Source organism: Miniopterus natalensis, chromosome 17 (genome assembly GCF_054644295.1).
Source record: "Miniopterus natalensis isolate mMinNat1 chromosome 17, mMinNat1.hap1, whole genome shotgun sequence".
Taxonomy (NCBI): Eukaryota; Metazoa; Chordata; class Mammalia; order Chiroptera; family Miniopteridae; genus Miniopterus; species Miniopterus natalensis.
The window spans coordinates 43,220,829-43,240,537 of NC_142097.1; the positions used below are offsets into that span (position 1 = coordinate 43,220,829).

The 19,709-nt window shown below is 54.3% G+C and overlaps 1 protein-coding gene and 1 long non-coding RNA gene across 3 annotated transcripts in view; one reads left to right on the forward strand and one right to left on the reverse strand.

Annotated features, from left to right (window-relative positions):
* Positions 1-19,709, forward strand: part of LOC107536600 (uncharacterized) — a 61,448-nt gene that overhangs the window by 28,874 nt on the left and 12,865 nt on the right. The window lies entirely within an intron of this gene.
* On the reverse strand, positions 8,916-18,849 carry ST6GALNAC1 (ST6 N-acetylgalactosaminide alpha-2,6-sialyltransferase 1). Its single transcript, XM_087826462.1, has 10 exons — positions 18,719-18,849; positions 12,309-12,588; positions 11,400-11,762; positions 10,702-10,870; positions 10,396-10,567; positions 10,075-10,213; positions 9,727-9,830; positions 9,527-9,616; positions 9,346-9,445; positions 8,916-9,086 (listed from the first exon to the last, which is right to left on the reverse strand). The coding sequence occupies exons 1-10, from the start codon at positions 18,847-18,849 to the stop codon at positions 8,916-8,918; spliced, it is 1,719 nt and encodes a 572-aa protein (XP_087682588.1).

Consider the following 19,709-nt stretch of genomic DNA (forward strand, 5'->3'; position numbering starts at 1 on the left):
GGGGCTGCTTTTTACCACCCCCTATTTTATTTTTCAATTGAGGAATAATTTATGGACAGTGAAGTACACAGATCTTAGTTGATAGTTTAATGCAGCCTGGTACTTGCCTGTACCCATGTAACCCACACCCTAGCAAAATATAGACAGTTCCATTACCCTAAAATGTTCCCTCATTACCCTTCCAGACAGTGTGCCATTCCAGGTAAAAACCACTGTTCTAGTTTCTTATATATATAAATTAGTTCTGATTGCTCTCAAACTTCATGAAGATGTCATCATGTGTCTGTACGTGCGCATTAGCGCTCCGCTCCCTTTTAATGTAAATATTTATCATTCCTCCAGATGAATATACCCCGCATTTTTTAATCCACTCTCTGAGTGATGGACGTTTGGGTTGTTTCCAGTTTCTAGCTATTACGAACGCGTCTGTTGTAAACATTTTGTACAAATCCTTTTGCAAATAGTACCTGGTGGCAGCAACACAGCAGTATTGTCCCCAATGGACAGTTACAGTGACAAGAGCTTGGACACAGTCCGAGCTGTCGAATCGCAGGACCGCTTATTTAACTTTCTGCACCATCTGACAGGTGGACTCAAAACAAATGCAGTGGTGCCTCGGTTTTCCAGCGTCTCCTGTTGACCAGCCTTTTGGTTTAGGAGCAAACCCGGCAGGAAATGCTCCGGTTTCCGAACACGCCTCGGAAGCCGAACAGGCCCCACGGCTTCGGCTGAGGGCAAGATGCTGAGGCCCAGCTGTCGGCTGCTGAGCCCTTGGTTTTCCAAAGAGTCAGAGCTCCAAGGGTCTTCCCGAGCGGGTCACGTTAGAAAGCCCGGTACCACTGCAGACCTAATTGGAATCGTGTGCGCGCCTGTGTGTGCACGCCTGTGTGTGTGTGCCTGTGTGTGTGTGCCTGTGTGTGTGCCTGTGTGTGTGTGCCTGTGTGTGCCTGTGTGTGTGCCTGTGTGTGTGCCTGTGTGTGCCTGTGTGTGTGCCTGTGTGTGTGCCTGTGTGTGCCTGTGTGTGTGCGCCCCTGTGTGTGTGCGCCCCTGTGTGTGTGCGCCCCTGTGTTGTGTGTGTGCGCGCCTGTGTTGTGTGTGCGCCCCTGTGTGTGTGCCTGTGTGTGCCTGTGTGTGTGCCTGTGTGTGCCTGTGTGTGCCTGTGTGTGCCTGTGTGTGTGCGCCCCTGTGTGTGTGCCTGTGTGCGCGCGCCTGTGTTGTGTGCGCGCCTGTGTTGTGTGCGCGCCTGTGTTGTGTGCGCGCCTGTGTTGTGTGTGCGCCCCTGTGTGTGTGCCTGTGCGCGCGCCTGTGTTGTGTGCGCGCGCCTGTGTTGTGTGTGCGCGCCCACGGGCGTGGTGCGGGAGTGCTAACCGCAGCCCTGGAACTGCGCGGACCTGCCCGTCCTCCCGCCGCCCCGGCTGCGTCCCCCGAGAGCCGTGGGCTGCGCTTGCCCCCCAGCACACGCTCGGGCAGGCTCCCTCTTGCTCCGGTCCCCGCGCCCCGCAACACAAGTCCTTACCTGCCTCCTTCCCAGGGACCCTGGAGCCCAGGCGTCCTTGCCAGGCCCCGCCTGCTGCCCCCCTGGCTGCGGGTTTGCTTCGGAGAGGAGGCTGGGGGAGGCAGAGGCGGAGGGGGAGCTGCAGCCGCCACCCTCCTCCCCGCCCACCCACCCCGAGCGCGGCCCCTGGATAAGACGAAGGGGGCGGGAAGGCCGAGGAGGCGGCACCTGAGGGCGCCTCTGGAGCAGCCCCAGCAAAGGCAGCAGAGCCGATGCCCGGGGACGGGCTCCGGGGCTCCGGGCTCCCGACCGCGTGGGGGTCGGGTCCCTGACTCTCCGCCTCCTCCCTCCGCGGCCAGGGCACGGCCCGGCTCCGGGCTCATCCCCGGGAAGCCGGCAGGAGGCAGCTGGCCGATGTTTCTCTCTCATCCGTGTTTCTGTCGCTCTCCTTCTCTCTTCCTGTCTCTAAAATCAATTTATAAAAAACATATTAAAAAATATGTGAGATAATCTGAAACAAAGAAGATTCAGATGATTGGTACACGGGGCAAAAAAAAAAAAGTTAAGATGTAAATTATAAACCAAACAAGAGACTTGGAGGACAGGCCTCAAGGAGAAGGTTGGGAATGACTCATTAATAAGTGAGTGGTAAAGATGTTCCTGATCTGACAGAGTTGGGTTTGCCCATCAGCAGGACCCAGACACCCCGGTAGGCTTCTTTCTGAGAAGATGGGCATCTAGGCTTTTCCTGGGGAACCTCTGGAATTCCAAGGAGAAAGAAGCTTCTGATGGCAGGTTCCTTAAAAGGGAGCGAGAATTAGCCCAACACTGGGCTCCTTCTAGTTTCCAGCCCTGGAGGCTGGGGGGCAATCGGCAGGGGAAGGAGGGTCCTGTGAGCTGCGGTGGGGGGAGTTTATAAATTCCTGAGCTCCCCCAGCGAGAGGTGACTGACCTGTGTCTGCGCGCCCAGCCGAGCTCTGGGATTAATGACACTGCTCTGGGTTGTCCAAATGGTGTCTGTCTAAGTCAGAAACCTACCTGTTCCCTCACCCCAGACACCTGTCTTGCCAAGCGTCTCTTTCAGGCTCACATCCTATCACCTGGATGTGTTTTTACAACTTTCTTTTGCCTCTAACTCTGAGATTCTGATAGTCATTGCAGTTTGGTGACGCCCCCAAAACAACCAGCAATGTTAGATCCAAATGACAATGCCCTTGCCGGGAAGGAATTCTCCATCCACGACAGGGCGTGGCTGTGCCCAGAGCTTGCCTGTCGTTTGGAAGGAGCGTGGTGCCTACGCAAAACGGGAGGGCGTGCAGGGCCATGCTCTTCCCTGCGCCCAAGCTCAGCTCGCGGTGGAAACTGTGTCATGCGTCACCCTGGGGGTGCTGTTTGCTTTCAGGTCTTGTGGGTGCTGGTGTGTGTGTGTGAAGGGTTAGGGCAAGGCCTCTGTTGCTTGGTTCCCTGCTGCTGTGTGTGCCTGCCCAGAACATGACAATCCAGAAAATTCCATGTGTTAATGTAAAGGGATTGGCAAACAATTTTGAGGACACAGTATACAGCCTCAGGCCTGGTACGCTGTGTGGCTCTCCTGGGAACACAGGTGTTTGACGTGAACCTTCCCTTTATGTGACCTTTCCTATACATACCAACGGACAGGACAGATGAGAACTGCTTGGCGAGGAGCACGGCCCTCCGCCAACCTCCCCAGAGCAAATGCCAGGCCTCCGGTGACTGGCACAGGCTTCCGTCCCACTCCTTAACCCCTCCCTGTGTCTACAATGCACTCTCGGCCCAGGGATTCCTTCTGCACCCTGTCACCTACTCTCGTTTGCACAAACTTCAGGAATCCCAAAAGGCCTCCTCCCCACAAAGAGAGCGAAAAGAAAAACTGCTGACCCAGAAGCTACAGGGTGGGACAGAGGTGGACAGGCAGAAAGTTGTGGGCAGTGCTGGAGCTGTGCTTGAACCTGTTAAATTCTCCAAGTCCGCCGACTTAGAAACAGGGCCCCGGGAATGTGAGAAAGGGACAGTGCTGACTCACGGCCGATCCGTTAGGAAGCGCGTGCTCACCTGATCGATGACCCCTGAAAGGAGGCAGGAAGAGAGGGGCTGTGGTTGGTGACAGATACACGACGCTGCACCCTTGAACGGACACACTGTGGCTCCCCCAAATGGTAACAGACTCTATTTTTGGGGCCAAGCTTTGAATTTTTACAAGTTCACTCCTGGTGGGAAACACTTGGGGCTCTTGGTCCAAGCTGGACTGGGTCGAGGAAAAGAGTGGGAGCTATTTAGTACGAAAACTTCTCTCATTGAACTGTGTGTTCCTGACAAGATTTTATTTCAGATTTATGAAAGAACTAGGTTTCCAAGAAAGCCAGCCCAAAATGTAAATTCCTGGGTGACAGTCTTTATCGTAGGAAAAAATGACTCGGTAATACGGTGAGGCTGGGTGTGAGAAAGGGGCGCCTGGTTAAAGGTGTGTTAGGCTTAGCCCCGGAATTAGAGCCAGCCGTGAGGGGCCGAGACCCCCCGGGAAAGGCACATGCATTTGCAGGCATGTGGTTTCCTGAAGGAGGGCTCTCCCAGGAAATACCTGGGAGGGGGAGAGCTTAGGGACAGACAAGGCGAGGTCTCAGGTAAAGTCTAGGCTTAGGGATCCAAGTGTAGGTGTCACCACAGAATTGGCCTGACCTAAGGCAAGGGGAGGGCCTCTGCACCCCTTCAGGGAGGCACTGGTTTCCGGGAGTGAGGGGTGAGGTGGAGTATCCCAAGCTCGTCAGGGCGATGGGCTCCCATCAGCCAAGGGCGGTCCTCCAGAAGGACTCGGGTGTCAGCCAATAGCCTGACCCATGACAGGGATTTGGGTGTGTCCCCTACAGTAGTTCACTGTTCATATGAAGGGGACAGAATATGCTACCCACTTTGGTATGTGTGTTATTTTGAGCTGGAGGTAGTCAAGACCCAGCAGACTCGAGAAACTTTTTTTTTTTTAATATATCTTTATTGATTTCAGAGAGAGGAAAGGAGAGAGAGAGAGAGAGATAGAAACATCAATGATGAGAGAGTCATTGATCGAGCCCGCAACCCGGGCATGTGCCCTGACCGGGAATCGAACCCCAATCGCCTGGATCCTAGGTCGATGCTCAACCGCTGAGCCACGCCCGGCCGGGCGAAACTTTTTTTTTTTAAAGCATTTTTTTTTTTTTCAAATATACCTTTATTGATTTCAGAGAGAGGAAAGGAGAGGAAGACAGAGAGGGAAACATCAATGGTGAGAGAGTCATGGATCGGCTGCCTCCTGCGCATTCCCAACTGGGGGTCGAGCCCGTAACTCAGGCATGTGCCCTGATCAGGAATCGAACCCGGATCACCTGGGTCCTAGGTCGATGCTCAACCTCTGAGCCATGCCCAACTAGGCCTCAAGAGAAACTTTGACTTCTCGAAAGAATTTAGATGGGGACTTAGCTTAGAGGGAGAGCTATTACCAGGAATAACTTTCATCTGAATAACTTATCTGTAGGGCAGGGCAAACATCTGACTACCAGACACCCGCTCTTCTTATCACCCTGTGAATTCCCCTCCTCCGCTGGGGAGCCCAGGCCCCGTTCCATTCCTTAGCTCAGGTGGCACAGACATCTCAACTACCCGATTTGCCCTTGGGTCTCAGTGTTTCATGGGGCTCCCATACGTACGAAATTAAAAATTTATTTTTCTCCTGTTAATCAGTCTTCCCTCAATTTAATTATTAGCCCCGCCAAAGAACCTAGAAGGGTTGGAGGAAATTCTTTCATCCCCAACACGTGTCAAGACAGAGGTTTGCTTCTGGTCTTTCAGATTACTGAACAACGACATCAGAAATGCCAGATAAAGAGACTTCATTTCTTTTCAGTGTTGGGTTGCAACCTCTCTGGAGCTTCCCAGATGTAATCTGAACCCCCCACCTCCCAGCCCCCCATTCTCCGTGCAAGATGGGCAGGAAGAGACCGAAAAAAGAGGCAGACTACTTTAGATTGGTAGGTCGCTGGTTTAATGAGTAAGGGAACTTACTTAGGAGGGTCACTTTGGGAGGTCGAAGGATGATGTATTTCCACACCTGCCCACCAAATCTTAAAAGTTTATATAGAGCGGCCGGGCGTGGCTCAGCAGTTGAGCGTCGACCTGGGATCCAGGCGATCGGGGTTCGATTCCCGGTCAGGGCACAGGCCCGAGCTGTGGCTCGATCCCCAGTCGGGGGCGTGCGGGAGGCAGCTGATCAATGGCCCATCATTGATGTTTCTCTCTCTCTCTCTCCCCAGAAAGCTCTGGTACCAATTTGCATTTCCACCAGCTATAACGTAAGTTCCCGTCTTTGTTTTTTCTACAGACTGGCCAACAACAGAATGTTGTCAAGCTTCTTAAATTCTGCCAATCTGATAAGTAAAAAGCGGCATCTCAAAGTAACTTCAGTTTGTATCTCTCTTATTATGAGTCAAGGTGAACGTTTCACATGGTCAAAGGCTCCTTATGTATTTTTTTTGAGGGAGTTGTTCATGGTTTGCGCCCACTTTTCTATTGGGTTTTTGGTCTTATTTCCTCTCATGACTGAGTCATTTATATATTAAAGATAGTAATCCTTAATCCATGATATATGTGGCAAATATTTTTTTCCAGTTTTTTTTTGTTTTTTTTTTTTAAATGTATCTTTATTGATTTCAGAGAGAGGAAGGGAGGGAGAGAGAGAGAGAAAAACATCAATGATGAGAGAGTCTTTGACCGGCTGCCTCCTGCACGCCCCCAACTGGGAATCGAGCTGCAACCTGGGCATGTGCCCTGACCGGGACTCGAACCCTGATCGCCTGGGTCCTAGGTGGACACTCAACCTCTGAGCCACGCCCGGCCAGGCTTTTTTCCAGTTTTTTTTATTTGTCTTTGGCCTTATGGTGATTTTTTGGGTCAGATTTTACCGTTTTTATGTAGTCAAATTTATCCATCTTTTATTGCCTTTGAGTCGTATTTTTAAAACTTTTTCCTACCCCCAGCCTAAGAGGTATTCACCCATAAAGTCTTCATATGCTTGTCATTTCATTTTTTTTTTACACTTAGGTCTCGGAACCATCTGGAGTTCATTCTTGTGTGTGGTGCAGATTATAGACCTGGTCTGATCTCTTTCCAAGTGGCCATCTGGTTGTCTGAGCGCCATTAGTCACAAGTCTATTTTGACCCAGTGATTTCCGTATGTACCTGGCTAGATTTCTGGACTTTCTATTCCATTCCTCTGGTCATCTGTCTATTGAAAGACACAAATCTACCAAATTTATCATTGGTAGAGGGCCTCCAGGGCCTCCCATTCAAATTTATATTCAGGCTACCCAAACATAAAGGCCGAGCCTCACTCACCTGGGTCCAAAGTGGAATAAACTGTTGGATTAGCTCACTCAGAAGGTATCAGTCAAAAGAATTAGAAAAGAGAAGTCAGTTAGAGAATTAGAAATCTGAGTGCAGAATTGATACGACAGTATAGGACAGCATCTACTACAGATGCCTGATGTAGCAAGGTAGCAGTTTATCAAGTTAACATCCAGAAGTCAATAGCCAGTGAGAGGACATTATGTAGAGAGAACCCACTTACAGCAGCAACAAAGAAGATAAAATACTCAGCAATACATATACCAAAAATGCTCAAAAGCTGTAGGAGGGAAACATTAAAACAGTCTTGAAAGACACAAAGGTAGATTTGGACAAACGCAGTCGTCTGTCTGTTCTTGGAAAAGATGAGCCAATGTAATAAATTTGTCGGTTCTCCCCAAGTAAATGGATGCATTTAATGCAATTCAAATAGATACCAAAACATTTTTCTAGGTCCTAAACGGACACTGGAATTCACATGGCAGCATAAACATGTAGAAAGAACTGGGAAAACCTGACCAGGCAAAGCTGCGGCCCTGCCGAGACTGGGGAGCCAAGATGCCGCCACCTGCCGCCCGGAGGCGGCACTGCACCCTTTTCGAGCCCAGCGAGCCCAGTCCTATGGGTGTCAGTCATTAGCTTTTGAACCCTGAGCGTTGTCCAAAAGGAAACTTGCTATTTGTTCTTTTTAGTTTGCCTTCCATGCCCTCGCCGAGGGCCCATATTCTGTTGAGTGTCCTTAGAGCTCTGGGCTTCGCATTCCCAATCCTGGAGACAGAGCTCGGAGAAGTAAGATGAACAGAAATATCTCCGGTTTAGCCCAAATTCTCATCGTGGGGGTTGAGAAAATGCAGATTGATGGGAGAACAGGAGAACGAAAGGGGAAGGAAAACTAGTTCCTTGTTGCGTCTGGCGTTTTACACACAGTAATTTTTTTAAAGCCTTGTGAAATGGACACCCTAAAAGTCATGTTATAGACTTAAAAAAGTAGCCTAAGAAAAGGGATTTTTTTTTAAAGGGTAAAATGGTGACTTTTATGCAAACGTAAAATGAATACAGGTCCAAGATTTTATTTGACGCATTAATGAGTGAACTAGTAAGATGTGAACCCTGGTTCCAAGGAGAACCCAAAGTACAGACACATGCTGGAGACGGTCGGGAATGCTAAACTGCGTCTATTGACAGGTGCAAAACGGGCCACTATCCATAGGGAATAGTTTCCTGTGTCTTCATTGTACAAAATTTATTTGCATCTCCATGGACGAGGCTTTTTATTACCATCAGTTTTCTACCACCCAGAGAGTTGTCAAATATTTCAAAGGTGAGGAATGGTATAGGCCCCTTTAGAATCAGATAACCCCTGGAGGGGTCCACTAGACCAGTGATTTTCAACCTTTCTCATCTCATGGCACATAAACAAATCACTAAAATTCTGCAGCACACCAAAAAAATGTATTTTTTGCTGATCTGACAAAAAAAAAAAAGAGGTATAATTTTAATTCATTCACAATTGACAGCTATTGTTATGTTGGCTGCTGTCATTTTTTAAATTTGACAATCTAAGGGAGAGGAGGCCAGTGCCCCTGACCACATAGTGAGGTATTTCATGTTTTAAGCATTCTTGCAGCAGGACACCAGTTGAAAATCGCTGGGACAGACAATCTAGAGTGAGATTAAGTAATGGCCTTCAAGGATTCCCAGCTGCTAAGTCAAGGATCTCGAATTCAAACCCAAATCTGTGTTTCCATAAATTTGGCTATTTCCTCTGTGAGTAGCTTTCAAACAGTGAAGGGTGGTTCTTGGCAGAGGTCTGTGGTATTGGCCACTCATCACCCGTTTAGTTAAAATTCCTTGGTCTCCAAAAGGAGCCCTGTCCCCGTCCTGGGAGAACCTTGGGCGCCTTCCCAAGGTCTCCAAAATGCAGCCACTGCCATCTCCAGGGTTCTCCCTCCTCCGTGCAGACAAGCCCTCAGCCATGCGGAGGGGCCCGAGCCCCGGGAGGGCCCCAGTCGGCCCCGGGGTCTGGACATTACGGGTGCTGGTAGAGCCTGATGATACCTTCATCATGTAGCCGCTTCCAGAGCTTTCTCTCTAAGTTGAAGTCGTGGTTGATGTAAAAGACTGTCTTTTTCCACGACTTGTCGTAGTAGTGATCCGAGAAGCGCTGGTGGCCCTCGGTGATGAAGCCATAGGCGCTCACCTGGGGGAAGGTTGGAGGAGTAACAGGGCCCGCGGTCGCGCTCCGAGGCCTCCTCTCAGGCTAACTGTGTGCCGGTGGCTCCCTGTCTCCCGCTCCATCCCTCGAGGCCTGGTGCAGGCCCCCGGATGCACCCACACCCATGCCCACGCCCACTCCGCCCCTGGGGGGTGCAGCCTGCCCAGCCACCGCCCATGCCGAACAGGTCGGGGATACCAAGAGCTGTTTGCCCGGGCCCCCTGCGCCCGCAGCAGAGCCCCACCTTGTCGCACAGCTGCAGGGCAGTGAGGAGCAGGAGGGCCCCCGTGGTGGGGCGGTATATTCTCCAGTGGGCAGTGTCCAGCGTCTTAGACCTCAAAAACCTGTAAAGCACCCCCGCCCCCAGCTGTCAGGAGGCTGTCGGGCTGAGAGGGACCCAGCCCCTCCCGCGCTCCTGCTCCCACCTGTTCTTCATGTACCGTAGGGCGTCTGGGTGCAGCAGCAGGTACCTGTCCAACTGCAAGGCTCCCCGAAATGCTACCTGGGGCCTGTGCCTGTGGGCGGAACGGTCATTCATTCAGGCCCAGCTCTCCTACCCCGTCTGGCGTGGGCCTGTCCAGCTGATCACTGCCCAGCTCGGCTTGGGGGAGGGGGCAGGGGGCACCTGAACCAGAAGAGACTCCGTTTCGAGAGGGTCTGATTCAGGAGCAGAGCTTCCAGCCACTCGTAGTCCCGGGTGCCTTCCAGGAAGTGCAGGTAGCGGATGTCCTGGGGACCAAGGATAGCAAGTGGCCCAGGAGGACTGCCTGCAGGACCACGGGCTGGGAGGCCCGGCTCTCACTCCAGACTGCCCGCCTGCTCGCGACTCGCGCCCCCCCCCCCCCCCCCCCCCCCCCCCGTGTGAACAGAGCCTGCACCGACGGCAGGCTCCAGCCGGGATGCTCGCCTCCCTGTCTCAGCTGGGCGCTCCCTTCTCCAGAGTGTGTGTGGCCGGGCCCGGTCCTCTGCTCACCTTCCCCAGAGGCGCGTGCCGGAACCCCTGGCTGCCCAGTTTGTAAAGTGACTGAGTCAGGGAGAAGGCAGTGAAGCCGTAGAAAGATGTCCGGGTACCCACGTCCTGCTCGTAGCCCCTAATGACAGCCCCACTCAACCTGTGCAGAGACACAAACAGCAGACAGAGCCCATGAGGGCGGGAGGCAGCAGCCCTATGGAGAGCCCAGGAATTCCGCCTTCCCGACGGGGCTCGGACCACCCCGTCAGCTCTCAGGGGAGCCTGTCTCTGTTTGCAGGAGAGGCTGCGGGTTGGGGGGCAGCCGGGGGAGGGGTGGCTCACCGAAACACGTGGTCATGGCTGTCTATCTCTCGGCCCATGCGGGAGTTGTTCAGGATGCCCCCGTTGCCCACCACGGCGCAGCTGACGCACTGGGTGCTCCCAGCAGGGAGGCCGGCCAGGAGCAGCTGCTGCTGGGCCACTGGAGGGAAGCGTGTCACGACATTCTGCACCACTGGGACAAGGGGGACCCTCCATTCAGAGCCCTGGGAGGGCCAGGGGCCCGGCCCATCATCTATCCCAGGGCTGGTGGCCCCCAGGAAGAGGCAGACCGAGGGCACAGCCGGGCTCCCGGGGGCCAGGACTCACAGGAGTGATTGAGCTCCATGAAGCCGAAGGGTGGAGCAAAGTGCTCCAGACGGTCCCACTCGCTCTGGTTGAAGTGCCTGGAGTCCAGGAAGAGCGTGAGGTTGGGCAGAAACAGATTCCGGAGCCAGAGTGACTTGGAGGCTCTCAGCTTCAAGGAGTCGGGGCAGCTCTAAAGGCAGGAGGGCAGGGCAGGCAGGTCAGGCCGGGAGGGGCCGGGTCAGGGTCAGGGTCAGGGTCAGGGCCAGGGCCAGGGCCAGGGCCAGGGCTGGGCGAGGTGGGGGGCAGAAGGCGGGCCTCAAAGCTCTGCCGCCTCACCCCTCCCTTCGGCAGGCCCACCGTGGTCCTGAGGCTTCCCAGGGGACAGGCGTTCTTGGCCCTCAAGGGAAAGGTGCCTTTGTAAGCAGGAGAAATGGCCGAGCCTGGGACGCGTGTGTGCTCGGTGGGCCGAGTGCGTGGTTGCAATTACGTGTAACCATACTGTGTCCAGTGTGGCCCTCGTGGGTGTTTTTCTCAGGAATGGGAGAGAGGGGAAGTGACGGAATCCCCTGTGTAGAGAATGACAGGGCGACCACACGCGGTGGGACAAGGCAGAGCCTAGAGCAGAGCCTGGGAGGCGAGGGACAGGGTGGGGATGGGCTGAAGGCCAGGAGGGGCTTCGGAGCAGAGAGGCGCAGGGTCGGGGCCGCGGTAAAACTCACCGTCTGCAAGCCCCCCACGTCCAAGCTGTATTTTTCCTCAAAATCCCACTTGGGCTCAGACTTGAAGTTCGCGGCCCGCAGCCTCGGGGCCGGCTGGGTGGTGGGGCTCGGGGAAGGGGCAGAGCTCCGGGCGGCGCGGGCTGGCCTCGTGGGCGGGACTGTCGCTGTGGCCACTCCTGTCGTTTTCCCGCCCGGTTGCCCTGCTCCCAGAGTGGTCAGCACCTCAGCCCGACTTTCCGGAGTGGGAGTCCTTGCGATGGATGCCGAGGGCTCTGCTGGCGCTGTCCTGGTGGCTGTCGGCTTCTCGACCCTGTCCCTTCTTCCCTTGGTGGTTCTCACACCCTGGCTGTGCTGGGACGGTGCCTCTGTCCCATTGGAGGCGGCCCCCTTGTCCCTCCTTTCCTTGGTGGTTCTCGCACCCTGGCTGTGCTGGGACGGTGCCTCTGTCCCATTGGAGGCGGCCCCCTTGTCCCTCCTTCCCTTGGTGGTTCTTGCACCCTGGCTGTGCTGGGACGGTGCCTCTGTCCCATTGGAGGCGGCCCCCTTGTCCCTCCTTCCCTTGGTGGTTCTTGCACCCTGGCTGTTCTGGGACGGTGCCTCTGTCCCATTGGAGGCGGCCCCCTTGTCCCTCCTTTCCTTGGTGGTTCTCGCACCCTGGCTGTGCTGGGACGGTGCCTCTGTCCCATTGGAGGCGGCCCCCTTGGCCCTCCTTTCCTTGGTGGTTCTCGCACCCTGGCTGTGCTGGGACGGTGCCTCTGTCCCATTGGAGGCGGCCCCCTTGTCCCTCCTTTCCTTGGTGGTTCTCGCACCCTGGCTGTGCTGGGACGGTGCCTCTGTCCCATTGGAGGCGGCCCCCTTGTCCCTCCTTTCCTTGGTGGTTCTCGCACCCTGGCTGTGCAGGGACGGTGCCTCTGTCCCATTGGAGGCCGCCCCCCTGTCCCGACTTCCCTGGGACAGCGTGTCCAGTGTAGGGTCCTTCCTCTCCTGAGCCCTGGGCATTGCTGTCCTTGCTGTGCTGGGCACTCTGGCCTCGGTGTGGCCCGTGGCGTCAGGGCAGGTGTCCAGCATGCTGTTCCCCCGCGCGGACCCTGCGTGGGTGGTGGTCCACCTCTTCACCTTGGGTGCCAGGGACGGGGCCTTTTGCAGCAGTTCTGATGCCTTTCCTTTAACGTTCGGCATGCCCTGATACCTGGGGACAAAGAGAACGTTTGAGAAAGTGTGAGGACGGTAGAAACAGGTCAGAAGCACAACTAGTGTCTGTTCTTGGGCATCAGGTAAGCTTCAGACCAGCCTCCATGAGCCATGAAGGGAAAGTGTTTCCACCCATTACAGAGAGTAAGCTTCCCCCTGGCCGGTGTGGCTCAGTGGTTAGAGCGTCAGCCCGCAGACTGAAGGGTCTTGGGTTCGATTCCTGGTCGAAGGCACGTACCTCAGTTGCAGGCTCGATCCCCAGCCCCAGTCAGGGCCCATGCAGGAGGCAAACCGATCGATGTCTCTCTCTCACATTGATGTTTCTCTCTCTCTCTCTCTCCCCCCCCCCTCTGAAAAGCAATGGGGGGAAAAAATCCTCGGGTGAGGGTTTAAAAAAAAAAAAAAAAGAAACCTCACTGGTTGCATGGAGTTTGGGGGCTGAATGGATTGTGGGGAGCAGAGCGGAGATGGTCCCCACTGCGGCAGCCACGACTGTGAGCTCTAAGAACGAGCCTGTGTGGCCCTAGCCCTGTCACCTCATATCTACGTGGCTGCGTCAGTCAGTTGACCTTTATTATTATTATTATTTTTTAAATGAAGTGAGAGGAACAAGGGTAACCATGTTCAGAGGAAGCCGGGAAGACACATTTATGTCGAGACCAGAGCTGCCAACTTTGATTTTGAGGTCAAGACCCTGCTTAAAAACCCGCTCAAGTCACCCAATCCGTCCTCTTCTTGGGGTCCTGTTTGCTCAATGGCAGAGTCATCACTTTCTTAAATGACAAACCCCGAGGCGAGGAGGCAGCCCTCTCCCAGGGCCACATCCTATCGGTGCTTTGGAAAGACTTTCGGGTCCCAAAAAGAGGTGGACGGGACAAAAGCAAAGTGTCATGTGCAGCATGTACATCGGAAAGAACACGTCACTTGGCACACGCCTGCTAAACGTCTGCTCTGCCGGGCGAGGTCCTGGGAGCACCCCTTGAACACAGCAAGACCGTGGGTCATGACACACAGCTGCCGTCCGCAAAGGCAGACCTTTCACTGCTGCGGAAACACGGGGCGGCCCCCGCCAGCCCCCTTTACGGCCCCCCTGCTGCGTGTGGCCAACCCTCTCCATTGATACCGTATTTCCTGCCCCCCTCGCCCCGAGGAGGCACAATTGCCGGGGTCCTCCGGGAGGGAGACCTTGCAACCGAGCGAGGACCTGAATTCTCTACAGTTGTCAGCGAAGGGCTGGCAGTGGCGTCCTTGCTTCTTACCTCCCAGGGCTCCTTCCTCCTGGGCACATGCACAGTTTTTAAGGGGCCTTGAGTAGAAAATGCCTCTGCCTTTGTTACATGGCTCCAGAGACGAAGGAGAGATGTTTCAGGCCAGGAAAAGAAAAGGCACGGGACAGGGTCAGACTGTGGAGCCACCTGGAAAGACTAACAGCCTTCCAGCTTTCATTCTTTTTTCATTTTCCATTTTTGACTCAGTTTAAAAAAAAAAAAAGGAAATTTATATTTATTTTTATTGTTTTTTTTTTGTTTTGTTTTTCATTGATTTCAGAGAGAGGAAGAGGCAGAGAGAGAAACACCAATGGTGAGAGTCATTGCTCGGCCGCCTCCTGCACGTCCCCTGCTGGGGATCGAGCCCGCAACCCGGGCATGTGCCCTGACCGGGAATCGAACCCTGACCTCCTGGTTCATGGGTTGATGCTCAATCATCGAGCCGCACCGGCTAGGTGGAAATTTTAGAAAGTGTCTTGCAGAACCAGAGAGCAAGAAATGATTGAGCATCATTAAGGACCCAGCACCGGGGGTCTCGGGGACTCGGCTCTGTTTTGGCCTCCGCTCCCCAAGTCCGCTTCCTCTCTCCTTCCCTCTGCCCTGCAGCCGCGTGGTGGTGGACGGCCACCCCATACCGCCGGTTCTGGGGACTACTGACTCTCTATGCTCTCGGCTTCTAATTGTGGGGGGAGAGATCCTCACCCACTTGGGTCCTTTCTCCAACCCTGGCCAGGGGTCTGGGTAACATGGTGCGTGACATCCTGGGGTCCACTCTTGAGCGTAGGAGGACAGTCTCAAGAGACAGAGGGGTTATCGGCTCATGAGCTGGCAGGCGCCCCCAAAATATTCATTCTGAAAGAATGCCGCCCAATCAGCGCTTGAGGAAAGCAGAGCTGGTGTGGAAGGAACACGCTCCCCACTGATCTGTGCCGCCTGTTTCGTAGAAAGACCTGGGTGCCACGAGCTTGGGGACGGGACTCGCTGAATTGCCCTTTAAGCTGATAATTGAGCTTAAGCTCCGAGGGCAACACAGAGGCCTAGGTGTTAACGCCGCATAGCACACAGCTCCTGTCACTGGGCCGTGACTCTCAGTGGATTCAGCTCCACCTCCCTGTCCCCAACCCTCCGGAGGCTGATGGAAGTTTTCCTCCCCAGCTTCAGGCACCTGATGTGACTGTGGGGAGGGGACGAGGCGGGGTTGCCTGGTACATTCCACGCGTCAGACGGGTGGGCTGCACCGTCTGCCTGGCGGTCCTGTGGGCCCTGAAGAAATACAGCACAGGACCCCGCCCCGAAGTCCCATCTTGGGGCAAGAGGACAGCGCCCCCTGCGGGACTGCTCAGCCTGCAAATGCCACGAGTTCTCTGACTCATTTACCTTTTGCAGGAAGTCTTAGCAGTGACCCAGGTAGAGACAAAATTGTGTGATTACACTTCATTTCAATTCCCTATAATTAAATACACCTGTGATTGCTAAGGATGTGGGTGTTTATACAGGAAATACCTATTCTCAGGTGTGGTGTTTACCAAATATTTAAATTGCTTCCATCCACATGCTGAGTACATTTATGCATCATGGGCTGGGCTGGGCTGGGCTGGGCTGCGGTGGGGGGACAGGGGGGGGATCTTTTTTCTATTAAGAGCTTCTTGTTCAGAGGGTGGTGTGCTGCCAGCCTGGGGTCTCGGCTGAGTGCATGGACACTGGGGCTAGCCCTCCTGGGTTTGAACTTAGTGACCAGGTGACCTTGGACAGGTTGCCTAACCTCTTTTATCTGTAAAGGGGAGGGGGGGGGGTAATGGCCCTGGCCAGTGTGGCTCAATGGTTAGAGCGTCTGCCTGCGCACTGAAGGGGTTGCGGGTTTGATTCCAGGTCAAGGGCACGTACCTGGGTTGCAGGTTTGCTCCCTGCCCCTGGTCAGGTGCAGGAGGCAACCTGTTGATGTGTCTCTCACACCGAAGTTTCTCTCTCTCTTTGAGACTCTCTCCCCCTCCCTCTCTCCCTTCCACTGTTTAGTAGAAAGATCTGGGTGCTGTTAAAGGAAAGGTTTTTGTTTTTGTTTTAAAGCCCCCAAGTCAGTCTAATCCAGTTTAAACCTCCAGATGTCTTATCCGGTTCGAAGCTCTTTTCCTACCCATGCCCCCCACCTCCCAGCCAGGCCGGAGCTAAGACCCTGGCTCTGGTGGGTGAGAGGTTGGGGAAGCTGGAAGGGGGCAGCGAGAATCACGCTCAGACGGTGAGGACACGGTCCCTTCCCTCTGAAAGCCTAGCTCTCCTGGCATGACGTCTGGGGCAGGGTAGGGGTAGAGGGGGGGTCGTGCAGTGTCCCAGCTCCCACTGAAGTTCCGTGGGCTTCTGTCTGATGCTCACTACAGTGCTCTCTGCAGGGTCAGGGAATGTGCTTTTCCTGGGGCAGGCTCTCTGCCCCAACGGCATTCTGTGTCCCCAAACACTTTTCTGGATTGGGTGTCCCGCTCCTTGGCCCCAACAGGTAACCGGACCGTTCTGGGGCTCTGATCCCTCCGTGGCCCGGGGAACGCACTGAGCTCCCTCCACAGCATCCTGGGCGTGAAGACCCCGGGGCGGGCAGGATGGCACTGGCCTTCTTCCAGGTACACTGTACCACGGCCAACTCCAACCACCTTCCGCCTTTAGAAATCTCTAGGTCAGAAACAGGCACCAGGCTACTTGCAGCTCCCTTCAACCCCCCGACATGAAACATTGGCAGGGAGGGAGATCAAGTGCCCAGATCACGGCCGTTTCTCCTGCAACTCGCTCCCACTCCCAAAGGATCCCGCCCAAAACTGTACTCCTCTGAGCTTCTCTCCCCCCCTTATCTTCTTATTTAAACTAGATTGAGTTGAGTTTTGGTCATTTGCAATCAAAAGATTTCCAACGTATACAAACCCATATTTACACCTACACAAAAATAAATTTCAGATAGAATAACTATTTAAGCTTAAGTAACAAAAGCATAAAATAGTAGTAGAAAACATAGAAGACAATTTATATAATTTTGGACTGGGACAGTCTATGGCCACTAGACTTTGTGCAGTTTCCTAACTGCTGAGCAAGGTCCAGTGGCCATAAAGAAAAGACAGATTTTATCTACATAAAAGTTACTTGTTGGCCGGCCGGCATGACTCAGCGGCTGAGCATGGACCTATGCCCGGGATGCCGGCTCCACCCCCAGCGGGGGGCGTGCGGGACGCAGCCGATCAATGACTCTCATCAGTGATGTTTCTCTCTCTCTCTCCCTCTCCCTTCCTCTCTGAAATCAATAAAGATGTATTTAAAAAAAAATGAACTTTAAAAAATTACCTATCAGAGGATTAAACTTCAACAGTAATGATATTCAGTGTTGCCACAGAGAACAGAGGTTCACTCTCACACCTGTCGATGGAGCCTTTTCAGAGGACGGTTTGACGGTCTCGTCGATATTTAATGTGAACATAGCCATTGTCTTGGCAGTTCCACTTCTAAAAATCTAGCTACAGAAATACTTAACGTAAGCACACAAAGGCATGTGGAAAATGAGTGACAACCCAAGCGTCAGTCGATAGGAATTAAATAGATTACGTCCATTCTTTGGAATACTATACAGCCATGAAAAAGAAGGGTTAGGACCAAAGCGCTGGGCCTGAACGCTGGTCAGTCGATAGGAATTAAATAAATTACGTCCATTCTTTGGAATACTATACAGCCATGAAAAAGAAGGGTTAGGACCAAAGCGCTGGGCCTGAATGCTGGCCCTGCACCGCGCTGGCAGGGTGGACGGGGCGACTCGCGTCAGCTGTGTGCGCGTCGGGATACTCGTAACCATCAGAACGAGCGAGTTAATGCCCAGAAAGCAATTAGGATACTGCCCGGCACCTAGTGAATGCTATGGAAGTGTCAGCCACAGTAATATAATAGTTACACGTACACCCAGGTAGTAAGAGCGGTCACCCCAGAAGAGTGGGTAGAAATGGGGTGTAGTAGAGAGACCCTCCCTTTTCGCCTCCGCTTTCTGTACATGTTTTTTAACTGTCATGAAAGCCCTAGCAGGTTTGGCTCAGTGGTTAGAGCATCGGCCTGTGGACTGTAAGGGTCCTGGGTTTGATTCTAGCCAAGGGCACGCGTAGCTTGGTTGTGGGCTTGGTCTCAGCCCCGGTCAGGGCCCGTGCGGGAGGCAGCCAATCGATGAGTCTCTCTCACATCGATGTTTCTCTCTCTCTCTCTCTCTCCCCCCTTCCACTCTCTCTGAAAAGCAATGGGGGGAAAAATATCCTGGGGGGAGAATTAAAAACAACCACCTTCACAAGAGCACGCATTGCTTTCAAATTTTAAGAAGAGTGAAACAGGATTTTTAAAATTGCGTCTAGAAAGAGCAGGGTCTCCCGCTGCCGGAGATGTTTGTCCTACGAGGAAGCTGGTCCGGAAGATCCTTTGGAAGGATTACCGTGGGGCCCCGTTCGAGCTGCCTGAGTGACAAGCTCCTTAGGGACAGTGTGACTTTGAAATGAACGGAAAACACTGGATGAGTCTTTTGCTCCGGGACGCGGAGAAGGGCAGGTAAGAAGTAACCCCAAAGCTGCCCTGATAACTCACAGTCCCGGGGGGGCAATAGTCTTGTTTTCTGTCCCTGCCGTCTGGAGACCCAGTCCCGTGGGGCTCAGACTCCCGCCTGCACGCCCTGTGGCATCGGGGGCACCTTGGTCTCCCCGCCCCGCCACCTCCACACACCCCAGGCTTCCCCTGGACAGCGTTCCTGGTCCCCGACGCCCCGTGTGGACACGGGGGTGTCCGAGTTCCCCGCCCCTCCCTCGGGTTTCAGTTTCCTCTAACAGATGATGACGGGCTTGGAGAAGGTCAGGATCTCACCTGCTGGGCTGCGTACTCGGCTCCCTCAAGTAGGAGGACAGAGTGAGCAGGAAGAAAACCAAGCCGGCCGCGAGCAGGAGCCAGCGGACAGCGAGGCCCAGGCGGCCGAGTCTCCACAGGCAGGACCTCATGGCGGCGCAGGCCCTCGGGACACTGCTGCATGTCCCGGCGCCCCGACCGGGACGGCGGCGAGGTGACCGGCTTGGGTGTGCTGGCCAGGCAGTGCCTGCCCGCCGTCCTCATGGAGCCGCCGGGGGAGCCCCGCCCAGCCTATAGGTGTCTGCCAGGGGAAGGAGGGGCCCCCGGCTGCTTATCGAGGTTCCCAGGCTGGCGTGGCTCGAAAAAAACTCCTTTTGTCCAAACAAGTTCCCCTTCCTTTTCTTTGTCTCCGCAGCCAGCTTCTGAGTGTAAAGCTTTATGAGAGACAAACAGGCATTAGATGGAAGGAGCCTCACTTTCACCAGGTTCCACGCCCTGGGGGACCCCGGACAAGTGCTCGGGCTGGGACAGCCTTTCGAGGCCTCCACACACGTGTGAGTTCCATGAGGAAAATCAGGGGACCCCTTAGGTTCCAGGCCCCCTAGAAACCTTTCCCTAAAAGACCATCCTGAGTATTTAGGGCAGCAGTTCTCAGGAGTCACCCGGGAAGCTTGAAAACATCCTGACGCCCGGGTGGTGCCCCGGCCAATTAAACCAGAATCTCGGGGGACGGGCACGTCTCCAGGTGCGGGCGGTTTGTCCGCTCCCCGGTGATTCCGCTGCGTGCCCTGGTTGAGAACCACTGACTTAAGGGCATGGGGGCGGGACTGGGGAAGTTGCCACGGCAGTGGTTTTAAACGAACAAAGCTCTGTACACAGTGAGCCTGTCAGAGCCTGGCGCCCAGAAGGAGCACTTGGTGAACTTTCCAGTTCCGTGTTCGGCTGCCTTCCTCCCGTGACCTTGGACGTGTTCCTTCAACTTCCCGCCTCACCTATAGATGGGAAGAGCGAG